At 41.8% G+C, this 20,355-nt stretch overlaps 1 protein-coding gene across 7 annotated transcripts in view; it reads right to left on the reverse strand.

The window, feature by feature from the left end:
* Positions 1–681: 681 nt before the first annotated feature.
* Positions 682–20,355, reverse strand: part of TATDN3 (TatD DNase domain containing 3) — a 31,960-nt gene continuing 12,286 nt past the window's right edge. The window contains exons 5-10 of one of the 7 annotated variants that reach the window (XM_023541638.2): positions 16,385–16,447; positions 14,131–14,240; positions 13,598–13,653; positions 12,190–12,302; positions 10,489–10,569; positions 700–7,615 (exon numbers count right to left, since the gene is read on the reverse strand). In XM_023541638.2, coding sequence (XP_023397406.1) covers positions 7,472–7,615; positions 10,489–10,569; positions 12,190–12,302; positions 13,598–13,653; positions 14,131–14,240; positions 16,385–16,447 — 567 coding nt within the window. In that variant the 3' untranslated portion in view covers positions 700–7,471. Of the gene's footprint in view, positions 7,616–10,488; positions 10,570–12,189; positions 12,303–13,597; positions 13,654–14,130; positions 14,241–16,384; positions 16,448–20,355 lie in introns of all 7 variants that reach the window. The other 6 variants (XM_023541639.2, XM_064276924.1, XM_010601754.3 and 3 more) reach the window with 6 other exon arrangements.

Consider the following 20,355-nt stretch of genomic DNA (forward strand, 5'->3'; position numbering starts at 1 on the left):
CACCTTGGTTGCTTCCAACTTTTTGCTATTGTAAACAGAGCTGCAATAAACATGGGTGTGCATATATCTGTTTGTGTGAAGGCTCTTGTATCTCTAGGGTATATTCCGAGGAGTGGGATTTCTGGGTTGTATGGTAGTTCTATTTCTAACTGTTTAAGATAACGCCAGATGGATTTCCAAAGTGGTTGTGCCATTTTACATTCCCACCAGCAGTGTATGAGAGTTCCAATCTCTACGCAGCCTCTCCAACATTTATTATTTTGTGTTTTTTGGATTAATGCCAGCCTTGCTGGAGTGAGATGGAATCTCATCGTAGTCAAACTACCAACGTTTTGATTGGCAGCCTAATGCTTAACCGTTTGCAGCATCCAAACACACACACACAAATTTACATATACATACAAAAATATGTGTACCTATAAATACACATAAGTGTTTATATATGTATGTACGTATATACAGAGATAGAGATTGATTTTAAGGAATTAGTGATCGTGGAGCTGGCAAATTTGAAATTTGTAGAGGAAGCTGGCAGGCCAGCAACTTGGCAGGAATTAACCCTGCAGTCTCATGGCAAAATTGCTTCTTCGGGGAACCTGTTTTTTACTCTTTAGGCACCCGGCTGATTGGATCAGGCTATGAAGGGTAATCTCCTTTACTTAAAATGAACTGATTGTAGACACTAACCACATCTACAGAATACTTGCACAGTAGCACCTAGATGCAGGAAGCATCAGAAGAGGATGGAAGGAATACACAGAGTCATTGTACCATTTCAGGAGGTAGCGTATGATTGAGAGCTGATGGTGCTGCACCAAAGGAACTGGTATAAAACAAGGCTCCAGGAACCGAAAGAATACGAACTGAGATGTTTTGACAAATGGATGCAATGCTGGAAGCATTCACTCATCTATGTCAAGAAATTTGGCCAACTGACTGGAAGAGATCCATATGCTATTCCAAAGAAAGGTGATCCAAGAGAATGTGGAAATTACCAGACAATATCATTAATACCACAGACAAGTAAAGTTTTGCTGCAGATCATTCAAAAGCAGCTGCAGCAGTGCATCGACAGGGACCTGCCAGAAATTCAGGCCGGTTTCAGAAGAGGACGTGGAACCAGGGATATCATTGCTGATGTCAGATGGATTCTGGCTGAAAGCAGAGAAGACCAGAAGGATATTTACCTGTGTTTTATTGACTATGCAAAGGCATTCGACTGTGTGGATCAAAACAAATTATAGATAACATTGGGAAGAATGGGAATTCCAGAACACGTAATTGTGCTCATGAGGAACCTTTACAGAGATCAAGAGGCAGTTGTTCAGACAGAACAAGGGGATACTGATTGGTTTAAAGTCAGGAAAGGTGTGCTTCAGGGTTGTATCCTTTCACCATACCTATGCAATTTGTATGCTGAGCAAATAACCTGAAAAGCTGGACTGTATGAAGAAGAATGGGGCATCAGGATTGGAGGAGGACTCTTTCACAACCTGCATTATGCAGATGACACAACCTTGCTTGCTGAAAGTGATGAGGACTTGAAGCACTTACTGATGAAGATCAAAGACTACAGCCTTTAGTACGGATTACATATCAACATAAAGAAAACAAAAATCCTCACAAGTGGACCAGTAAGTCTAGTTCTCATATGCTAAAGGATTAATAAGTCCTTAACCATATGCTACATCATATGATAAACGGAGAAAAGATTGAAGTTGTCAAGGATTTCATTTTACTTGGATCCACAATCAACTCCCATGGAAGCAGCAGTCAAGAAATCAAACAATGTATTGCATTGCGCAAATCCGCTGCAAAAGACCTCTTTAAAGCATGTAAACATGGCTTGGGGGCAGGGTCTTACTTCTTCCAACCCTACAAGGGGGAAGAGAGCCAAGATCAACAGCACAAGGCTGACTCCTATGAGGTGGAAGCCAAATAAACCTCCTCTCTCCGTCATCTTTACTAATTCTGACACCAACCGTCCCTCACACAGCACTCTCTACTTCTCTGCCGGGTTTGATAATTCACTGTAATGGCCACACAGAACACAGACCATACTCACAATTATGGGGGTTATTAGGGAAGTAACAGTTACAACTCGCCTCAGGAACATTCAGGGTACAGTGCTTTTATCAGGACAGCTTCTTCCCAGCCATGCTCGCAGGCATGCCTCTCCCTGTGCCTAGGCTTCTCCCCAAAGGCACTCAGGTCTCTCTGTGGGCTGGGAAGCCCACCGTGCTGTCTCCTGCCGCCGGGTCTCTGCTTCTGGGGCTCTCCTACCACTGCTTCTCATTGTCTTCAGGGTTCCACCTTGCTCTCGCTCTCTCCATCTCCTGCTCCCCGGAGCTTCTCAGCACAGGCGTCCCAGGTCCCAAGGATGTGTTCTTCGCTCCTGGCTGTTCTTCCTTGGTGGTTGTAGGATCCTCCTCTGCTCTAGAATTGGCTCTCTTTTAAGGCAAAGCTGACCACAATTGGTGGCCACAATTGTGGGCCACAATTACCCTACCACACAGTCCTGCCCGATCACCTGGGTGATGGTTACAAGACCACAGCTAGAAAGGCCACACAAAAGTAATCAATTGCACCGCAAAGTGTTAAAAAACAAAGATGTCACTTTGAGGACTAAGGTGTGCCTGACCCCAGCCGTATTTTCAATCGCCTTATATGCATGCAAAAGCTGGACAATGAATAAGGAAGACCGAAGAAAAATTGATGCCTTTGAATCACAGTGTTGAATATAGCATAGACTGCCGGAAGAACAAACAAATCTGTCCCGGAAGACGTACAGCCAGAATGCTCATTAGAAACAAGTATTGCCAAGACTTCGTCTGAGGTACTTTGGACATGTTATCAGGAGGGAGCAGTCCCTGGAGACGGACATCATGCTTGGTAAAGTGGAGGGTCAGCAAAAAAGAGGAAAATCAACAAGATGGATTGACACAGTGGCTGCAACAATGGGCTCGAGTGTAACAATCGTGAGGATGGCGCAGGACGGGGCAGTGTTTCATTCCGTTGTACGCAGGGTCGCTATGAGTCGGAATTGACTTGACAGCATCTAACGCCACCATCTAGACTAGCGTTTAACTGAACAACTAGCCCAGCCAAGTTGACACATAAAACTAGCCGTCACAGGAAGTTATTTGACATTTTCAGTTTCTACAGTGAAGACGGGCTCTTCCTCATAAGGTGGGGGATCCAAATATTGGAAAAACGGACAAAAAGATGAAAAATGTCATTGCAGGGTACTCTTTGGGCTGCTCAAAAATCAACACATACCCTTCCTGCCATAAGAATGCCTTTGTCAAATGTTTTCACACGTTTGGTCACCATCTACTATGGGCTGCCAGTGTCTCCGTCCTTTTAACTGGAATTTTGCTGGTTGGAGGCCTGTCCATGCCATATAACCTGGTCCCTGATTTCCTTCTCTTCTTTCCTTCCTCTCTTCATTTCCCTGGGTGTCTCTTGGTGACAACTACTCCACAGTACCAGTTTTCTCATCAATTTGGGTTCTTAAGGATATAAGCAACAGAAAGTACATTTGGCTAATTTGATTAGAAAAGAATTTACTGAAGGAGGGCTGGATAACCCAACTCAGGCCACTGAATGACTCCCCGGCCACAGCCACTAGGAACAGAGCCTGCAGTTAACCCTGGCACCCCTTCTCGGCTGGACCCTGAACACAGCCGCTCAAGTCACTGCTGCATTGTCCACCTCGGCAGCATGGAGTCAGCTCCGTCCTGGCTTCTTCATGTCCCCATCTTCACTCGAAATTTGGGGTACGTCATATTGTCTGCTCCCTGATTACGGGCATGCTGAAAAGTGATGCCTGGCGTTTTCCACATCTGTAGGGGGATGCAGGCTCCGCTTCATGAGGGACTCTCCAAAGGAAGGAATTTAGATGCTGGAGAGCCAAAACCTGTCAGGTGTCCGTCCACACGAACTTCAGGATCCACACGCTTTCCTACTGCTTCCCTATTCACTCAGAAGCCAGCCCCAAACTCAGAGTTCTTGATTTGCAGTACCCTTAGGTCGGTTTTTGAGAGATGTCACTTAAGTCAACTTAGGTATCAGACTGGGAAGTACTGTGACACCTGGGCAAGAGCACTAGAACAGAAGTCAGGGGACTATAAGCCTAAATGGCTCATACACCAGCCATAGAATTTATACAAAGTATTTACATTTCTTGAACCTCAGAAGTAATTCACAGAGAAGTCCCATACAGAAGAAATTAGACTTCTGACACCGTCAGCTCCACACGCTATACAGGGATCTTTAGATCTACTCTATTAAAACTACTAAATTCAAAATGAGGAGCTATTTGTACCACTTTTAAAAAACTTTTAATAGCGAAGGTATAAATACCACTCAGACTGTTCATGAAATACAGGGATGCTCAACAAAGAAGTCACCTTCTTTGGAGATATGCTTGTCCTGGAATTAGCCAAAAGCGGAGTACGGAATCTGTTAGAATGTGTTACTTGGAGCCTGTTATGAATTGACTTGTGTCCCCCTAAAAACAGGTGTTGTAAATCCTAACCCCCATGCCTGTGGTTATAATCCTTTCTTTGTTATGTTAATGAGGCAGGATTACTGTAGGGTGTTCTTGAGTCAATTCATTCGAAGAGATTAAATAAGCAAGGGAGAGAAGCAGGGATGGGAGAAGGCAGATGCCAAGCCACCTGAAGATCACCCAAGAGCAGAAGCTCAGAAGAGACAAGGACCTTCCCCTAGAGGTGGCACCGGGAATTTGGACTTCTATTCTCCTACACTGTGAGGAAGTGAATGTTGGTTAAAGTTGCCCACTTGTGGTATTTCTGTTTCAGCAGCTAGACAACTGAGAGCCCGGGGATAAACCTGTAACATGAGTCATTCCTGAATTTTCTCTTTCCATTCCACCTTCTTGACTGACTTTGCAATCATTAGCACAGACTCTGATTTAATTTAAAACGGATGGTGAGCTATGCTTATGGTCGAAAAGCCAAGCTCTAGCAAGCATAGAACCACTTCTGGAAACCCTTTTAAGTTACTCACATCCTGTAAATGAAATGTCATTTCACATTGCTGCTTCCAAGTATTTGGTCAGAAGCACAGAAGGAAAGAAAGGGCGGAGAAAGAAATTCATCTCTGAGGTACGAGTGGAGCTCACCTGTGTGCAAACAGGACTCTTCGTCCAGTTTAGTTTAGAAGTTCAGAAGGGATCTGGGGAAAGGAACGGAAACCCACAACAGCAAAGCAGGAGGGTTCTGATGGGGAGGCAGTGAGCAAGGGTAGGGCGCAAGCAGCTGAGGAGAGAAGTTAACTCTGGGCGTCTAATAACTAAAGGGAAGCGCTCATTCCAGCTTTTCTTAATTTTCCATTTAACGAATGATACAATTTCATCCAATTCTTACCAAAATAAGAAAAGCCAAGGGCTGGAATAAGAAACGTTTCCTTTTGTAAGGAAGCATCATATGCTCAGGGAAATATAAAAGTCCTTCTTGTCTTTCATCTGAGGGTGAGAGATGTTATAACAGAATGAAAAAATATATTTTTCCAAATGAAGAAGAGTTTATTCTGATTTTGGAGAAAGGTTCAACACTGGGAAATCTCTGAACAGTATTTAGTACATTTACGGCTACTGGAGAAAAATTCGCATCTCAAAAAACGTTGAAAAGGTATATAATACCCTCTATCCATCCCGAAGAGTAGGCGGAGACAGAATTTTGACTTCTCAGCTGCAGTCAGTTACAATTGCTGCCTCCGTGCACTTATTAAAAAAATATATGCGATCTTATGATACTACAAACTTTGTATCAGTCCTCAGAGCAGCTGCAAAAACAAAACATTGGTCTGCTCTCAAACGGCCGGTAATCTCTAAGTGAGAAAACGCACAAGGTTGACAGGAGTGCGATGTGCCTTCAGACGACCCTACGGCGCTTTGTTCTTATCACAGCACTTCTCACATTGGTCTGGAATCTTTTGCCCACTATTCTCACGTATTTTGGACATGGCATCAGCAGGAACCAGTCCCTGGAGAAGGACATCATGCTTGGTAGAGGGTCAGCGAAAAAGAGGCAGGGCCCCAGTGAGACAGACTGACACAGTAGGGACAACAATGGCTCAGGCATAACAACGATGACACCTAACAACGACAACCAGCTCCTCTATTAAGCTGTGAGCTAACTGAGGGCAAAGGCCATGTCTTACTCCTCTTTATAATCTGTGGACCTAGAATAGCGGGCAGCCTGTAAGAGGGGCTCCAAAACTGTTTGTAGAATAAATGAAATGAATTAATGGAGGAATAAATGAAGGAAGTGTTAAACAGCTTAGAGCGTGACCAGGCGAGGTGATGGCATTTAAGATGATCTTAAAGGATTTAAAGGGAAGAGTTTCTGAAAGAGAATGTGGGCAGAAGGGGCAGGGTACAGGGAAAGAAAGCATGGAGCTGACAGAGAGCTCAGAAGTTCAGTTTTAGGTAACCCCTCGTTTAACGTGGAAACATCGCCGACAACCACGCTGATGGGGGTTAAGTACCTGGTTAAGTACCTCACAAAGCACCCTACTCCATCTTCCAACTAGTCTAATCCGGTTTGGACAATCTGCCCTAGCACCAGCTTTCATTCCTCTATAAATGAATTCGTTTTTGAAGATCTACTATGTAAAATCTATACTTTTTAGGAAGTTTTTTTTTTTTTTTTCCTATGACAAGTATTTTTTCCAGCATTTGCTATTTATATACTTTAACAAAATTAATACCCAGGCTTTGGTATGGAGCACAATACCTGGCTAACTATACATAACATTTTTTAAGCTTAAAATATGAAATATTACTGCACATAAAAAAGTCATATTTTCTTTAATGAAGTCAATTACATTAAGAATCGGACAAAATTCAGACTGGGACTTAAGGTCAGCTTACTCACTGGGACTTCGAGTTTGGTATTTCACGGTGATGGCACAAACACTGGCCCTCAGAAATCTAAACTAAGGTCAATATGAAAACTTTGATATTTTTCTCTTGAAAAGAAAGATATCAAAGTACTAAAAGTTCAGTTTTAGAAACCTAGAAAACAGAAGATCTCTGATGTATAAAACTAGACCCTCTCCCTCCACTGGATAAATCACGTGGGAAGTAAAACGGGGGGTGAAGGGTCAAGCGGTGGCCTGCGCCCCCCCATCCCTGTAGTGCTTATCTCTCACTGTGGGGGCCGCCCCTCCCTGGAGGAAGGGTCTCAGCTGTGAGCGGTTCTCTTTCATGGGAAGACTGGAAGCAGCAGTGCTTCCTTGGCTCCCGCCAGGACTCCGTTTCCTGAAAGCAGCTAGAAGGAGAACCCAGGGTTCCAGGATCTGAGCTAAGAGAAAACATTTCTCTAAAATTATGATCTCCTCTATCTCTATAAAATGGCTTCTTCAGTTCAGATCCTTAATCAGGCCTTTTGCCCTTCGAATGCCGCCCCTCGTGGTCGATCTCGTTTCGTAACGGATGGTTTTATTTCTGAAGCAGCTGCCGAAGCTTGGGGAAGAGCTTCAATGCGTTCCGTGTGGTCACTTCTGTAACTTCTTCCACTGAGATCCCTTTCACCTGGGCAACGTATTCCGCTGAAACGGTAATGTTCCCAGGTTCATTCCTCACCTGGAACAGAACAAAGCAGACACTAAGTCAAGCCTAACACCCGTGTAACGATTTATTGAATAAATGATACTTTTTAGCCACGTGGCACAAACGGTTTGCACCTGACGGCTAACTTAGAGGTTGGCAGCTCAAATCCACCCACTGGTAACGTGGAAAACAGGCCTGGTGATTTGCTTCCATTAAGATTACACCCAAGAAAACCTATGGGGCAGTTCTACTCTGCGATACACGGAGTTGCCCTGAGTCAGAATCAACTCGACTGCAATTAACCACACAAAAACAACTGAGGAGCTCTTTTTTTTTTTTTTCTCTTTTAATCGGGGGAGGTGGGTGTCTACAGAGGGAGGAGCCCCTGTGCTTTAGCTTAAGCTGTGGCTGCAACACTGATTATAAGGATCTGATCTTCCTGAAAAGAACACTGGGGTTTTAGCAGCTGAGTTCCCGCGACCCAACACACGAGGCAGGCTGCAACAGTGAACACTCGGCAAGCTGCCTGGCTGAGGGATGAACGGCCCTTTGGTTTTGGGCTGAAGTGAGCGCTTAAAAAGTGAGTGCTTAAAAAGGTCACTGCTTGCACCTTGGCCTCTACACCTCACAGATATATTACACTTTGATTCAAGAAACGCCACCGTGTGTCTGAAAGACTAAACAGATTATGTACTTGGTTTTTGGCAGGTCATAGTATAATTGACAGTATTTTTTCTTTCTTTTTTTTAATATAATTTTATTTATTTATTTTGTTGTTGTTGAGAATATACACAGCAAAACATACACCAATTCAAGTTTCTATGTGTACCATTTAGGGACGTCGATTACATTCTTCAAATTGTGCAACCATCCTCATCGGTCTTTTCTGAGTTGTTCCTCTCTCACTAGCCAACACTCAAGGGCCCCTAAGGTTCCTATCTAATCTTTCAAGTTGCTGTTGCCAATTTGATACCATATAGATGGTTCTTAAAAGAGCATAAGGCTCAAGGCAGATCTTTTTTACTAGTTAAGCGAAACTATCGCTCAGTTTTAAGATGACTTCAGGGGATATTTTTGCTTTAAGGATTAAAGATTATCTCAGGGCTATAGTTTCAGAGTTTAATCTGCCATTCATGGCTCCAGAAAGCCTACAATCCATGAGAATTTGGAATTATGTTCTGCATTTTCCACCTTTTGATCAGGATTATTCTACAGAATCTTTGATCAAATGTTCAGCAATGGTAGCTGGGTACCATCTGCTTCTGGTCTCACGGCAAAGGAGGCAGTTGTTCATGGAGGCAATTAGCCACACATTCCATATCCTCTCCTATTCCTGACTCTCCTTCTTCCTCTGTTGTTCCAGGCAAATAGAGATCAATTTTTGATGATGGCCGCTTGTAAACGTTTAAGACCCCAGGCACTACGCAACGAACTAGGAGATAGAACAGAAGCACTAAACATGTTATTAGGCCAATTAACTGAGATGTCCCATGAAACCATGACCCTAAACCTCCAAACCAAGGAACCAAATCCTATGCTTTGGTTGTACATAAGCAACGGCAGCAGCTACTCTTTTCTTTTTCTATCATTGTTGTAAATATATCTATCACACAACTTTCGCCAATTCAACTTTTTATAGGTGTACAAGTTACTGACAGCAATTACATTAATCGACTGTGCAATCCTACCCTTAGTCAATGTGATTCTGCCACTTAAGAATGGAAACTCTATCCTCTCCTACCCCTGGTAACCACGGAGAAACTCTGGCTCTGTGCACTAGCCTGTTCTTGTCTTGTTCTGTAAACGAGGTCATATAAAATTTGCCCTTTTGTGATGGACTTACTCCACTCGGCATATGTCTTAAAGCTCCGTCCATACTGTAACAGGTATCAAGGCTTCAGTTCTCTCACTAGGTATTCTGAGCTGTATTCCATTATACGTATGCACCACGTTTTGTTGATCCATTTGTCTGTTAATCGGCATGTAGGTTGTTTCTACCTTTGAGCTATTGTTTTTATATTCTTATAAGCACAGATTTTAAAAAATATGTAACTAACTGGACATTAACTAGCAAAATTCACACTGCCTTCTTAAATAATCACAGTTTATTAACAATCATGTCACCACTGTCCCCAAGCCTCCCAGACTCGGATGCCAGTCTTCCGAACGGGGCAGGCCTGGAGACACAGGTTTGACGGGTAGTGCTTGCTAAGCCACACGTTGGCAGGTTACTCTAACAGGAACTGCATAAATAAAGCAGACCCTGTAGCTTCCTTTCAGAAAATTATAGCATAAAACTATCAGTATAAAACAGTATGAAATTTAAAATGAGTTTTCATGGGCTCTAACAACAAAATGAGATACTATAGTAAAGATCACATAAATAAACCTATGACTATATAAATATTTCTACAGAAAGAAACAGAACCTCATTATAACATGGCTCATTAAAAGAGAAAAATGAATATTTATTGAGCACCTGCTGTATACCAGACACTGCTAGGCACTTTCACATATGTTCCTTCATTTAGTCCTCACTGGAATCCTTTATTATTCTGCCCACATTTTATAAATGAAGAAATAGTTTCAGAGATATTAAGTAACTTGTCTAAAATCACATAGCTACTAGGTTGCAAAGACAGGATTTAAGCCCAGATTTTTCTGACAGTAGACACTGTAATTTTTACTATATTGGTCTGGCTGTCATTATTATGTAAATAAGGACATGTTCCACATTAAATTTAAAGCAAGTATATTTAGAAAAAACCCGAAATAAAAGTAATCCCTCAACCTAGCATTAAAATAGGATTCCACTGCATTCACACTAAATGAGAAACACAGCTAAAGTGGAAGTAGGTAAATTAAAGACACAATCTAAATAATGCAGAAACTACAAAACCATCTACCTGTCTTTCTGGTCCTAGTGCAGGTGAATCTGTTTCTAAGCACATAGAAGTCAGAGGCAACAGTTTCACGAGTTTCTGCTTCTTGGAGGAAAAAAAAATAGCTGTTAAGTTTAAAACATGAGAAATAAAGATAAAATAAGAACATCATGTTAAATTCAAGACAAGCAGAAGGAGTGAAATAATAAAGAAGTGAAATCAATGAAACTGGTAACGAAAAAACTACAGAGAATCACAGAAACCAAAAGCAACACTGTATTTGGGATTGTACAATAAGGCAAGAAAGACAAATAACGGGCACACTTACTGTAAAGGCAAAAGTAAGACTGTTTTTATTCATAGATGACACGATAGTCTATGTAAAAAAATCCTAAATAATCTACTAAACTCTGCTGGAATAAATGAGCTTAGCAAAGTTGCTCGATACAAAGTTCAATATATACAATCAATTTTATTTCCATATGCTAGCAACGGATAGTTGGTAACTGAAATTTAAAAAAAAGGTACCATTTACAACAGCATCATCAATATGAGACACTAAGGGATAAATTTATCCAAATATGTGTAAGTTTTGTATGCCGAAAACTACAGTAAAATGATGAGAGATCAAAGAAAATCTAAATAAATAAAGAAATACACTGTGTTCATGCCAGTGCTCCCTATATTGATCTAGAGATTCAGTGTAATCCCAATCAAAGTCCCAGCTGACTTTTTAAAAAAGAAATCATCAGGCTGATTCCGGTATTTAATGGAAAAGCAACGGATCTAGAATAGCCAAACTATTTATGAAAACAACCAAGTTGGAAGACACATACTACCTGGCTTCAAGACTTACTATAAATCCACAGTAATCATGACATTGTGACATTGGCCTAAGGACAGATCTATACGTCAATGGACAGAATAAAAAAGCTAGAAATAGATCCCCTTCCCCATATGTTGCTAATTTATTTTCAAAAAAGCGCTAAAGTAATTCAAGGTAGAAAGAACAGTCTTTTCAACAAATGGTGCTGGAACTGGACATTTATGGGCAAAAAATAAAAAGAACCCTAACAACGCTAGGAGCCCTATACGTAGCAACAACAGTATACAAACACCACTAACTACGCAGAAGAGAAACTAGATAACTGGGAACGCCTAAAAATTAAAAGAATCCTGACTCATAACTCATATCATTTAAAATGGATCATAGAGCTAAAAATAAAACCTCAAGCTACGAAGCTTCTAGGAAAAAAAGATAAAATCTTTGTGACCTTGGGTTAGGCAAATTTTTTTGGCTACAACACCAAAAGCACAAACCTTAAAAAAAAAAAAAAAAGGATAAACTGAAGTTTATCAAAATTAAAAACTTATGCTCTTTGAAAGATACCATTATGAAAATGAAAAACTTGGAGAAAATGTGTAAAACATAGCAGAAAAAGGACTTGCATCCAGAATATATAAAGAATTCTGCCAACTCAACAATAAGAAAACAACCAAATTAAAAAAGAAGCAAAAGATCTGAATGGGAATCACCAAAGAGGAGGTGTGGATGTACAGGTGGTCAACAAGCCCATGAAAAGATACTTAACATTACTGGTCACCGGGGAGATGCAAAGGAAAGCCACAAAAGAGTGATGACTACACATGCAGTAGAATGGCTTAGAAAAACAGGAAAAAAAGTGATTTCACAAAATGTCAGAGGGGTTTAAAGAAAGAATTCACCTGTCCACTTCTTACGACGGACGGAGGGATTGAGAAGAAGTACCCAGCTCTGACTCCTTCCATGGCCACAGATGGCCGGCCGTCAAAGGCATGCAGCAGCACCCTGTCAGCGCCTCCCAGAAACGAAAGATCAGTCAGAGAGGTCCTCTGTGGTTTCTTAACAGGAGGCTTTCTCATTAATTAAACTGAACAACAAAGGTCAGAGCTTTTAGGTCAATGCTGGCTACTGTGATGTAAAGACGAGGGCCTACGGCTTCCAAAAGGCAGACAGTTGTAGAGTACCCAAACAGCAGACTAAACATTAACACAGTCAATTCTTAATCTTCAGAATGAAATTACTAAAGAAAATTGAAAAACAAACTTTTAAGCAACTATTTAAACTTCATGTACCATCAAATCTTTTCCAGGATTTGTGAGCTGTCAAATTATTCTTCCTAAGAAGAGATTCTTAAGCACGCAAATGGATCTTTCTAACAGAAATTCTAATGCAAGAAAAACTGGAGAGCTAAATGCCTCACAAATTCAGAAGTCAGAGATGGCGTCACAAAACCTCCTCTTTATGCTGCTCAGCCTGTATAAAATCCTGCTTTCAGCTACTCCAGCTGGGCTTAGCTCTCATCACTGACACGAACGATGCTTTCTACTCGTAAGCATTTACATTTCCGTCATTATCTGACAGCTGTTTTCAAATGGTAGGTGTGATCATTAGCGCATTATGGCCACAAGCGAGTTATGAAATCAGTTTTGTGGGTCACAGCCACAGTGTGTACGTGTGTGTACACATATATATATAAACACACACATATGTATATACACATTTGTTAAACCTTTGTCAGTTTTTTTATGTGTAAATACGGAGTCTCAAAATAAAGTACACTTCTTACTGTGGGTGGCACTTAAAACAGCTTGAAAATAATGCTATATAAGGTATATTTTTTACTTCAGAAATAGTAAGATATAGTTTTACTTTAGGAAGATCGAAGCGCATTTTATGTATGAGGGCCACAATCTACATGATACTATTTTCTGAAGCAGCAACCAGAAAACATGCACAGTGATCCAATGCCACTCTGTTACTGCCCTTCTTTGCCCTGTACTGTCCTCTCGCTCGTGAACCAGCTGGTTCAGCTGATTAAGAAATGTGAGCTGCTAAATTTTTAATTAAGGAACATAACTTGATCCAATTTTTCATTTGTTCTCTGCGAGCTTGACACCTATCTTAGCCATGCCGAAAACCTTGTAAAGAGCAAGCTGACTTGCAAAATCATCTCGGCTGATTCCCAACCCCCACCCTCGTCCTGTTCCCTTTCCTTTAAGAAACCAAATTAAAACCTGGCTGCTCTAGGAGAACGCGGACCGGGACTGTCATACTTTAAGCACCAGGCACGTTGCTCAGGAATCCGAATACCTTGCTCCCGTAAGAGGTTGATGGTGGGTCTTCCAGCTGATCGTGAGTGAACATTTCTATTTAAAACCAAAAAATTCCAATTAAGTACTTAACCCGCTGCTGTCCGGTGGATCCCAACTCATACCGATCCCACAGGGTTTCCCAGGCTGTAAGTCTCTGCGGAAGCCAACTGCCACATCTTTCTCCCATGTTTAAGTACTTGGGTCTGAAAATATTACAGTAAAACCTGCGAAAGCCAGAACCTGTGTAAGGTGGAAACCTCTCAGGGAAAGAAAACTCAAATATTTTCCACTAATAGGGAGCCATAGAAAAGTAGTAATACTGCACCCCGTCAAAGGCGGAAAACTTGGGAGACCTGGAAAAACAAGGCAGTCCCAACAAGTTCTGGCTCTCACAGGTTTCACTGTTATTTTTGTTTTCTGCATGTAATTCGGAGAAAAAGAAATGCAGGGTTCCATTTCAGGAGGGTCTCTCTGATCATTACTTAATTTCCTCTATAGTTATTAACACAGAAAGATGATGAATTAACCTACAGAGGTAAATTTAGTCTTTTGGCTAATTGGACCTGTCTGATTAGGACTTCTTTTTGTTCTTCTTTCTGTTCGTCAGTGCTGGCAAATCGTGGGGAGAAGTCGAGCCCGACCTATAATGGGGAAAAAAATAAAAACCCAAAAGACATGCCATAGATCAGTGCTAACAATAAAAATATGTGAGCCACATATATAACTTTACATTTCCTAGTAGCCACATCAAAAACATTTGACAACAAGTGAAATTGATAATATATTTCATTTAATACTGTATATGCAAAATATTATTTCAATATTTAATCAATATAAACTTATAAGTTATACATATATAAATCCTGTTTACTAAGTCTTTGAAATCTGCCATGTGAGTCACAACGGCCACACTGGTGCTCACCAGCTGCATGTGGTCACGTATGGGCCAGCACAGATTAAAGATAACTGCCTCCCTTGGTAATATTTTGGCGTGCACTGTTACATCATAATCTGTATTCTGGGTCTAAGTGTTATTCTTATCTTTAATTAGAAACAGAATTTATCACCAAGTGATGAAAATAGTTCACAACTACTTAAAAAAAAAGTTCCTTAATTACAAACTCTAGTCTATTTAAAGAAGTCCCTGGGTGGTGCAGACAGTTAAGCGCTCAACCCAAAAGGCAAGCAGTTCAAACCTACCCACAGGCGTCTTGAAGAAAGGCCTGGCAATCTGTTTCTGAAGGGGTCACAGCTTTAAAAACCCTGTGGGGTGCAGTTGTACCCTGTACACAAGGGGGCGCCAGGAGTGGGAACCAACTCAAGAGCAACTGGTTGGCAACTGGTGGTCTATTTAAAGTGTGTTTCTAATTTAAAAAAAGCCACATATACTATTTTAATGAGAGAGAACACATATTCAAACAAAAGAATAAAAAGCATAGTCAGTCCTCCTTATTCACAGGTTCTGTATTTGCAAATTTGCATACGCGCTGAAATTTATCGGTGACCCAAAATCAATACTCAAAGCGCTTCGCGGTCACGCATAGAACAGTGGAGGCCTGGGTCGTTGGAGCACGTTCCCAGCTGAGGTGGAACGAGGTGACCTTGGCCTTTCTGCTTCAGCTCTCACACTGTGAGCGACTGTCCTTTTCACAGTCTATTTAATGCCATGTGTTTTGCATTTTTATGCTTTTTGTTGATTTCTCTGTTTAAAAGGGCCCCCAGCATAGTGCCGAATTGTTGTCCAGCCTTCCTAAGCACAAGAAGGCTGTGACGTGCCTTGGAGAAAATACACACGAGATAAGCTTTGTTTATGCATGAGTCTCAGTGTTGCTGGGGTGAGTCCCGTGTTAACGAATCAACAATTTGGTACCATTCGGGAAAAGGAAGAAGAAATCGGCTGATCTGTACCTGCGGCCCTGAAAGCACTACAGTGATGACTACCGTGCAGATGCTGTGGAACATCAAGTAAATGGAACAAGAAGTTACGGAAAAGCAGCTAAATCCGCAGACTCAGGCAATGAAAACCAATAAAAGTGGTACAGTGGGCAGCACAGCTGTGAGGCTGAAAGCGAAGAAGCTTAAACCCTCCCAGCTGGTGCTGGCTGGCATGCAGGTTTCAAAATGGAATGGCATAAAAAATGTTAACCTTGCAGACAAGACAGGTTCTGCAGATCAGGAGGCTGCAGAGGAATTAAAAAAATCGCTGCTCAGTGTTACACAGGAAAAGGGCTATGTGGAAGGGCAGGTTCTCAACACTCCACCAACCTCTCCCTTGGTTTCGTGGGGCAAGCCAAGGACAAGAGGGTCGACTGCCCAGCACAGTGCTCCATCACACTTCCTGCAGCTCCGTCAGAAGTAAGTTTTCATGGAATATTCTCAAAAACTTTAAATGTTTAACCTTTAATTTTTTCCCAGTATTTTCTGTATTTGCATTACTGTGTTGTATAGAAACATAACCACAGAAAACTCTACGTTCCCCCAGGGGCAATGGTTCAGTACTCACTAATTCAGTACTCGTGGAAATTTTATAGAACAAACTACCACAAATAATGAGAACTGACTGCATATAGAAACGCTATTAAGGTGGTTTTCCCCCATTAAGATAAGCCTGTGGTGAGACTTTCTATTGTTTTACCCCCAAGCTCTTCTGCTCACTGAGAGTGTATCAGTAAGCTATCACTCAGCTGAATGGTAACAGTTACTCAAGACAACTGTAATCACCAGTGCTGAACTAAAGATTATTTTTATCTGGATTAGAAGTCATGATCAGCCAATGGGAGCTTACCTCTCCAATTGCCAACAACTGATCCTTATAATTTTCAATAATGGGCAAAGCCATATTCAAATCCTGAAAGCAAGCAAGCACACCGTTAAAACGGAAGAAGAAGGGAACTGGTATTTTGTGAACACCTCCTACCCGCCAGGCACTCTGTTATGCTGGGTGCTTTACTAGCATTTAACCCCATAACCACTCAGGAAACGAGGGATAGTAATCCTGCCATAATGGTGAGAGCCTCTAACTGGAATCTGAGTAGAGACACATGCCAAGATAAACTCACTCAGGTTACAAGAATGCAGGTTTTTATGAAGATTTCCACTTAAGCTTCTCCTTCTGTTCAGAAGGACTTTCCTGGGATTTAGGAGGACTATTTTAGACTTCTTGGAATAGTTACGCAAGAAAGCGGAGAGCTGCCAGGAGGCCACCTCTGTAGGTGAATTTTGGGGAGTGTATTATTTAAGGTCTTCTCAAAGGATACTAATGGCTTGTGAATTTATAACAGTGAAATCTCATGAATTCTTCGCAATGTCTTCATTTATCTCTTTTGTCCTTACAGTACTGCTTAGCCTATTTTTGTCCTAAAGGTTCAACAATATAAACAATGAATATTATCTATGTGCTTGTTTGTTAACTACTGAAGTAACTGTATACCATTAATTTCAACAATATCACCATTTTCTCTGAAAAGAATTCACCCTGTGAGGGTTCCCTTATAAGGAGGGGAAATACAACTATATGGAAAATTGCTTCTAGATACCTTTTAAACTATTTTGAAGATCTGAGTTTTGGGATACGTGAACGGCAAGGTACTTTGACTAGAGATAATTAGAACGAGAGAGCACTAAGGGAGATAAAGCAAATAGCAGAGCAAGGGATTTTACGATTATGCCTTGAGAGAGAGAAAAGACATGGGAGAGTAAATCAAGGCCTTAGGGGTGTATACTGGTGGACCTGACGAAGGATGAGACCTGGATATCAGAGCAGCTGACAGAAGGCTGGGTCGTTTAAGCAGGGTCAGGCAAAGCTTTTTAATACCAAACATTCAAACTACTCTGTGTCTCAAAGGGACTGGGCAAGTGGGAGGCAGCACCCAGATGTTTGGCACTTAGAAGGTCTTGAATGAGACAGAAACTACACATTTGGATGAAAACCAGACACAGGAACAAACAGGCCACTTGGAATGTCTGTTATCTACAAAAATAGTGAAACAAATTTACAAAGAGACTGTTCAAACTCCTCATGAAACAGCTCTGTAAGCTTCTGGCAAGTCAAGTACAGTAAATAGAAATTAATAGCAGAATATAGATAATTCATACTACTAATTTAATACGTCTACATGTTATTGTGTGTGCGCTTTCTTTTATTTTAGGAGATATGAAAGTATTTATGAGGGCAGTCACAGGTCTATCTCTGACCTCAGCTCTTCTTCTCGCACTTCCCCTTTAAGGTCTCAAGATCCTTAACAGCTAGTGGTCCTATTATGGGGGTTTTCAAGATCCCGCACCCTGTGATTGGGGGTACCACTACTACTATTATATTATTGTTCACAATTTACAAACAAGGAACTTGAGACTTGGCAAAGTTAAGTAAGCTGCCCCAGATCACACAAGCCAGTCGGCCAGGTGTCTCCTGACTTCAAAGCCCATGCTGTTTCCACCATACTGCTCAAAGAAGGAAGGGAGAAGGATGGAGAAAAGGAAGGAAAGAAGGAGAACGGGAGGGAGGGAAGAGAGGCCTACTGTGATTTTAAATAATTACAAAGGATTTTTCCTTAGAGAAAACAATTAGTCTCCAGAACCTTTAGAGCAGGTGTGTAACAAAATGAGTGGTGCGGGCCAAGGAGGGATGTGGTAAACCAGAGTGCACGTGCTCTGCCTGCAGAGGGCAGCAGACTAGCCAGTGAACTGTGATTCACCACATTATTCAAGGAGCCCTGGTGGTGCAGTGGTTAAGAGCTTGCCTGCTAAATAACCAAAAGGCTGGCAGTTCAGCAGTTTGAATCCACCAGCCACCCATGGGAGCCCTACAGGGCAGTTCTACTCTGTCCTACACAGATGCTTTGACTTGGGATCAACTTGATGGCAATGGTTCACAGGTACAGCATCCCTAGTGTCCAAACAGTGCCCGGTAACAATACGCATTGAATGTATTAATTTGGGAATATGCTGAAAGATTTGTGTGATGTTAGGCCCACCCAGAGACACCTCAAAAGACAGGCCTGGCAATAGGCTCTGGAAGGTCACAGCCCTGAAAATCCTATGGAGCACAGCTCTACCCTGTACACGTGCAGTCTCCGCGAGTCAGAATCGACTCAATGGCAACTAACAGCAACAGGCAATTCTAAATCCTAAATCAAGGCAACTTAATGAATGCTCAGCACGTACCTAGCTTTGTACCACATATTAGGGAGGGTTCTAAAGATATGATAAGCTATAGTTCCTGCCTTCAAGGAGCTGACACTCTAGGAAGTATGTGACAAACTGTGGTACATACCACAAGTGCACCAGGAACAAGACAGGAAGAACTCTGTTTATCACTCATCTATTCCAGACGGCTCTCCTGAGAGTTCCCTGTATACTGCTGGTATTTTAATTACTTTCATAAGTTAAGCCATCCTATCAGCCACTTTTCTTCACCTCCTCCAGTGCTACTCTGGCCCAATCCATCACTTCTCACATGGACTATCACAATAGCCTTCTAACTATTCCCGCTTCTTCCTTTTTGCTCTCCTCAAAATTCATTTTTCACACTATGAGCAAGGAAATCCTTTGAAAACCTAAGTCACATCTTACCTTCCCCCACTTTAACTCCTCACTTCAAGTGAACGAAATCCAACAAGCCCTGTATGAGGTGAGTCCTGCCAGTTCCTGACCTCAGTGCCAGCACCGCCCCTCCCTCCAGCCATACCAGCCTCCTTTCCACTTCTTGACCACAGCAAGCTCATTCCTACCTCAGGGCCTCTGTGGTTTGTTTTCTTTGCCTATGACACTCTGACCTCTATCTGTACATGAACAACTCCTCAGGTAGCAGCGTAGATGTCACTGCCTCACAGAGGCCTTTCCTGAGGACACAATCTAAAAACCAGCACCCAGAACCCTATCACATAATCCCACTGTGTTCTTGAGGCACCTAGTGCTACCTGAAGTTCTCCTGTTTCAGTATTCCACTGCTGACTGTCCTCCTCCATCTAGAACCCGGTTCCAGGGGCCGCGTCTCTTCACTCTAAGTGCCTAGAATGGTACCTGCCATGCAGTAGCTGCTCAGTAAACACTGCCTGCCTGCCTGCCTATTAGTATAAATCTCCACAACATGGAAGCTGGGCAGCTGCAATCTCCAACATTTTGGGAATTGTTAACTCTCTGGCAGTTTAGCTAATTTTACCATACTCAACAACTCAAGAGAGCTAAATGCTAAGTATTCATTTTTACCTGAAGTGAATGAAAAGTAATCTGGTTATGAAATAAGCAAAGCTACCCGGGGTAACCTAATGCAGAAGCGAAGACTCATTACTATAAAAAAATGACAGCCCTCACATCTTAGTGTACTCATGGGCTAAAAAAGTCATCGCTTCTTCAAATGGGTATTGAGCTTTAAAAATGCAATAAAGCTCTCAAACTGCGTATCCTCCTGCCAGCCAGAGCTGGAGAAAAATGTAGAAGACAATTCTAACGCACAAAAAAGACCAGACTTACTGGTCTGACAAAGACTGGAGAAAAAAGAAGTCGCCCATAATTCCACAGACCCTCACAGCTACGATTGTTTTTGTGTTTTTCTCCCCAGCTTTTCCTAACTGGACATGTTTTACCTGGCTGTCACTGACAGACAGTGGATAAACACTTGCTATCCTGCTTTTTCTCTCTATATTATACTGTACACAGCTTCCATGTTGCTACAGAAACCTTGTAATCCTCGTTTTCAACAAATGCATCATATTTAGCACTTAGAGTTTAACTTAAGATCCCTTTATCTCTGAACCT

This window comes from Loxodonta africana, chromosome 25, assembly GCF_030014295.1.
Source record: "Loxodonta africana isolate mLoxAfr1 chromosome 25, mLoxAfr1.hap2, whole genome shotgun sequence".
NCBI classification, from domain to species: Eukaryota; Metazoa; Chordata; class Mammalia; order Proboscidea; family Elephantidae; genus Loxodonta; species Loxodonta africana.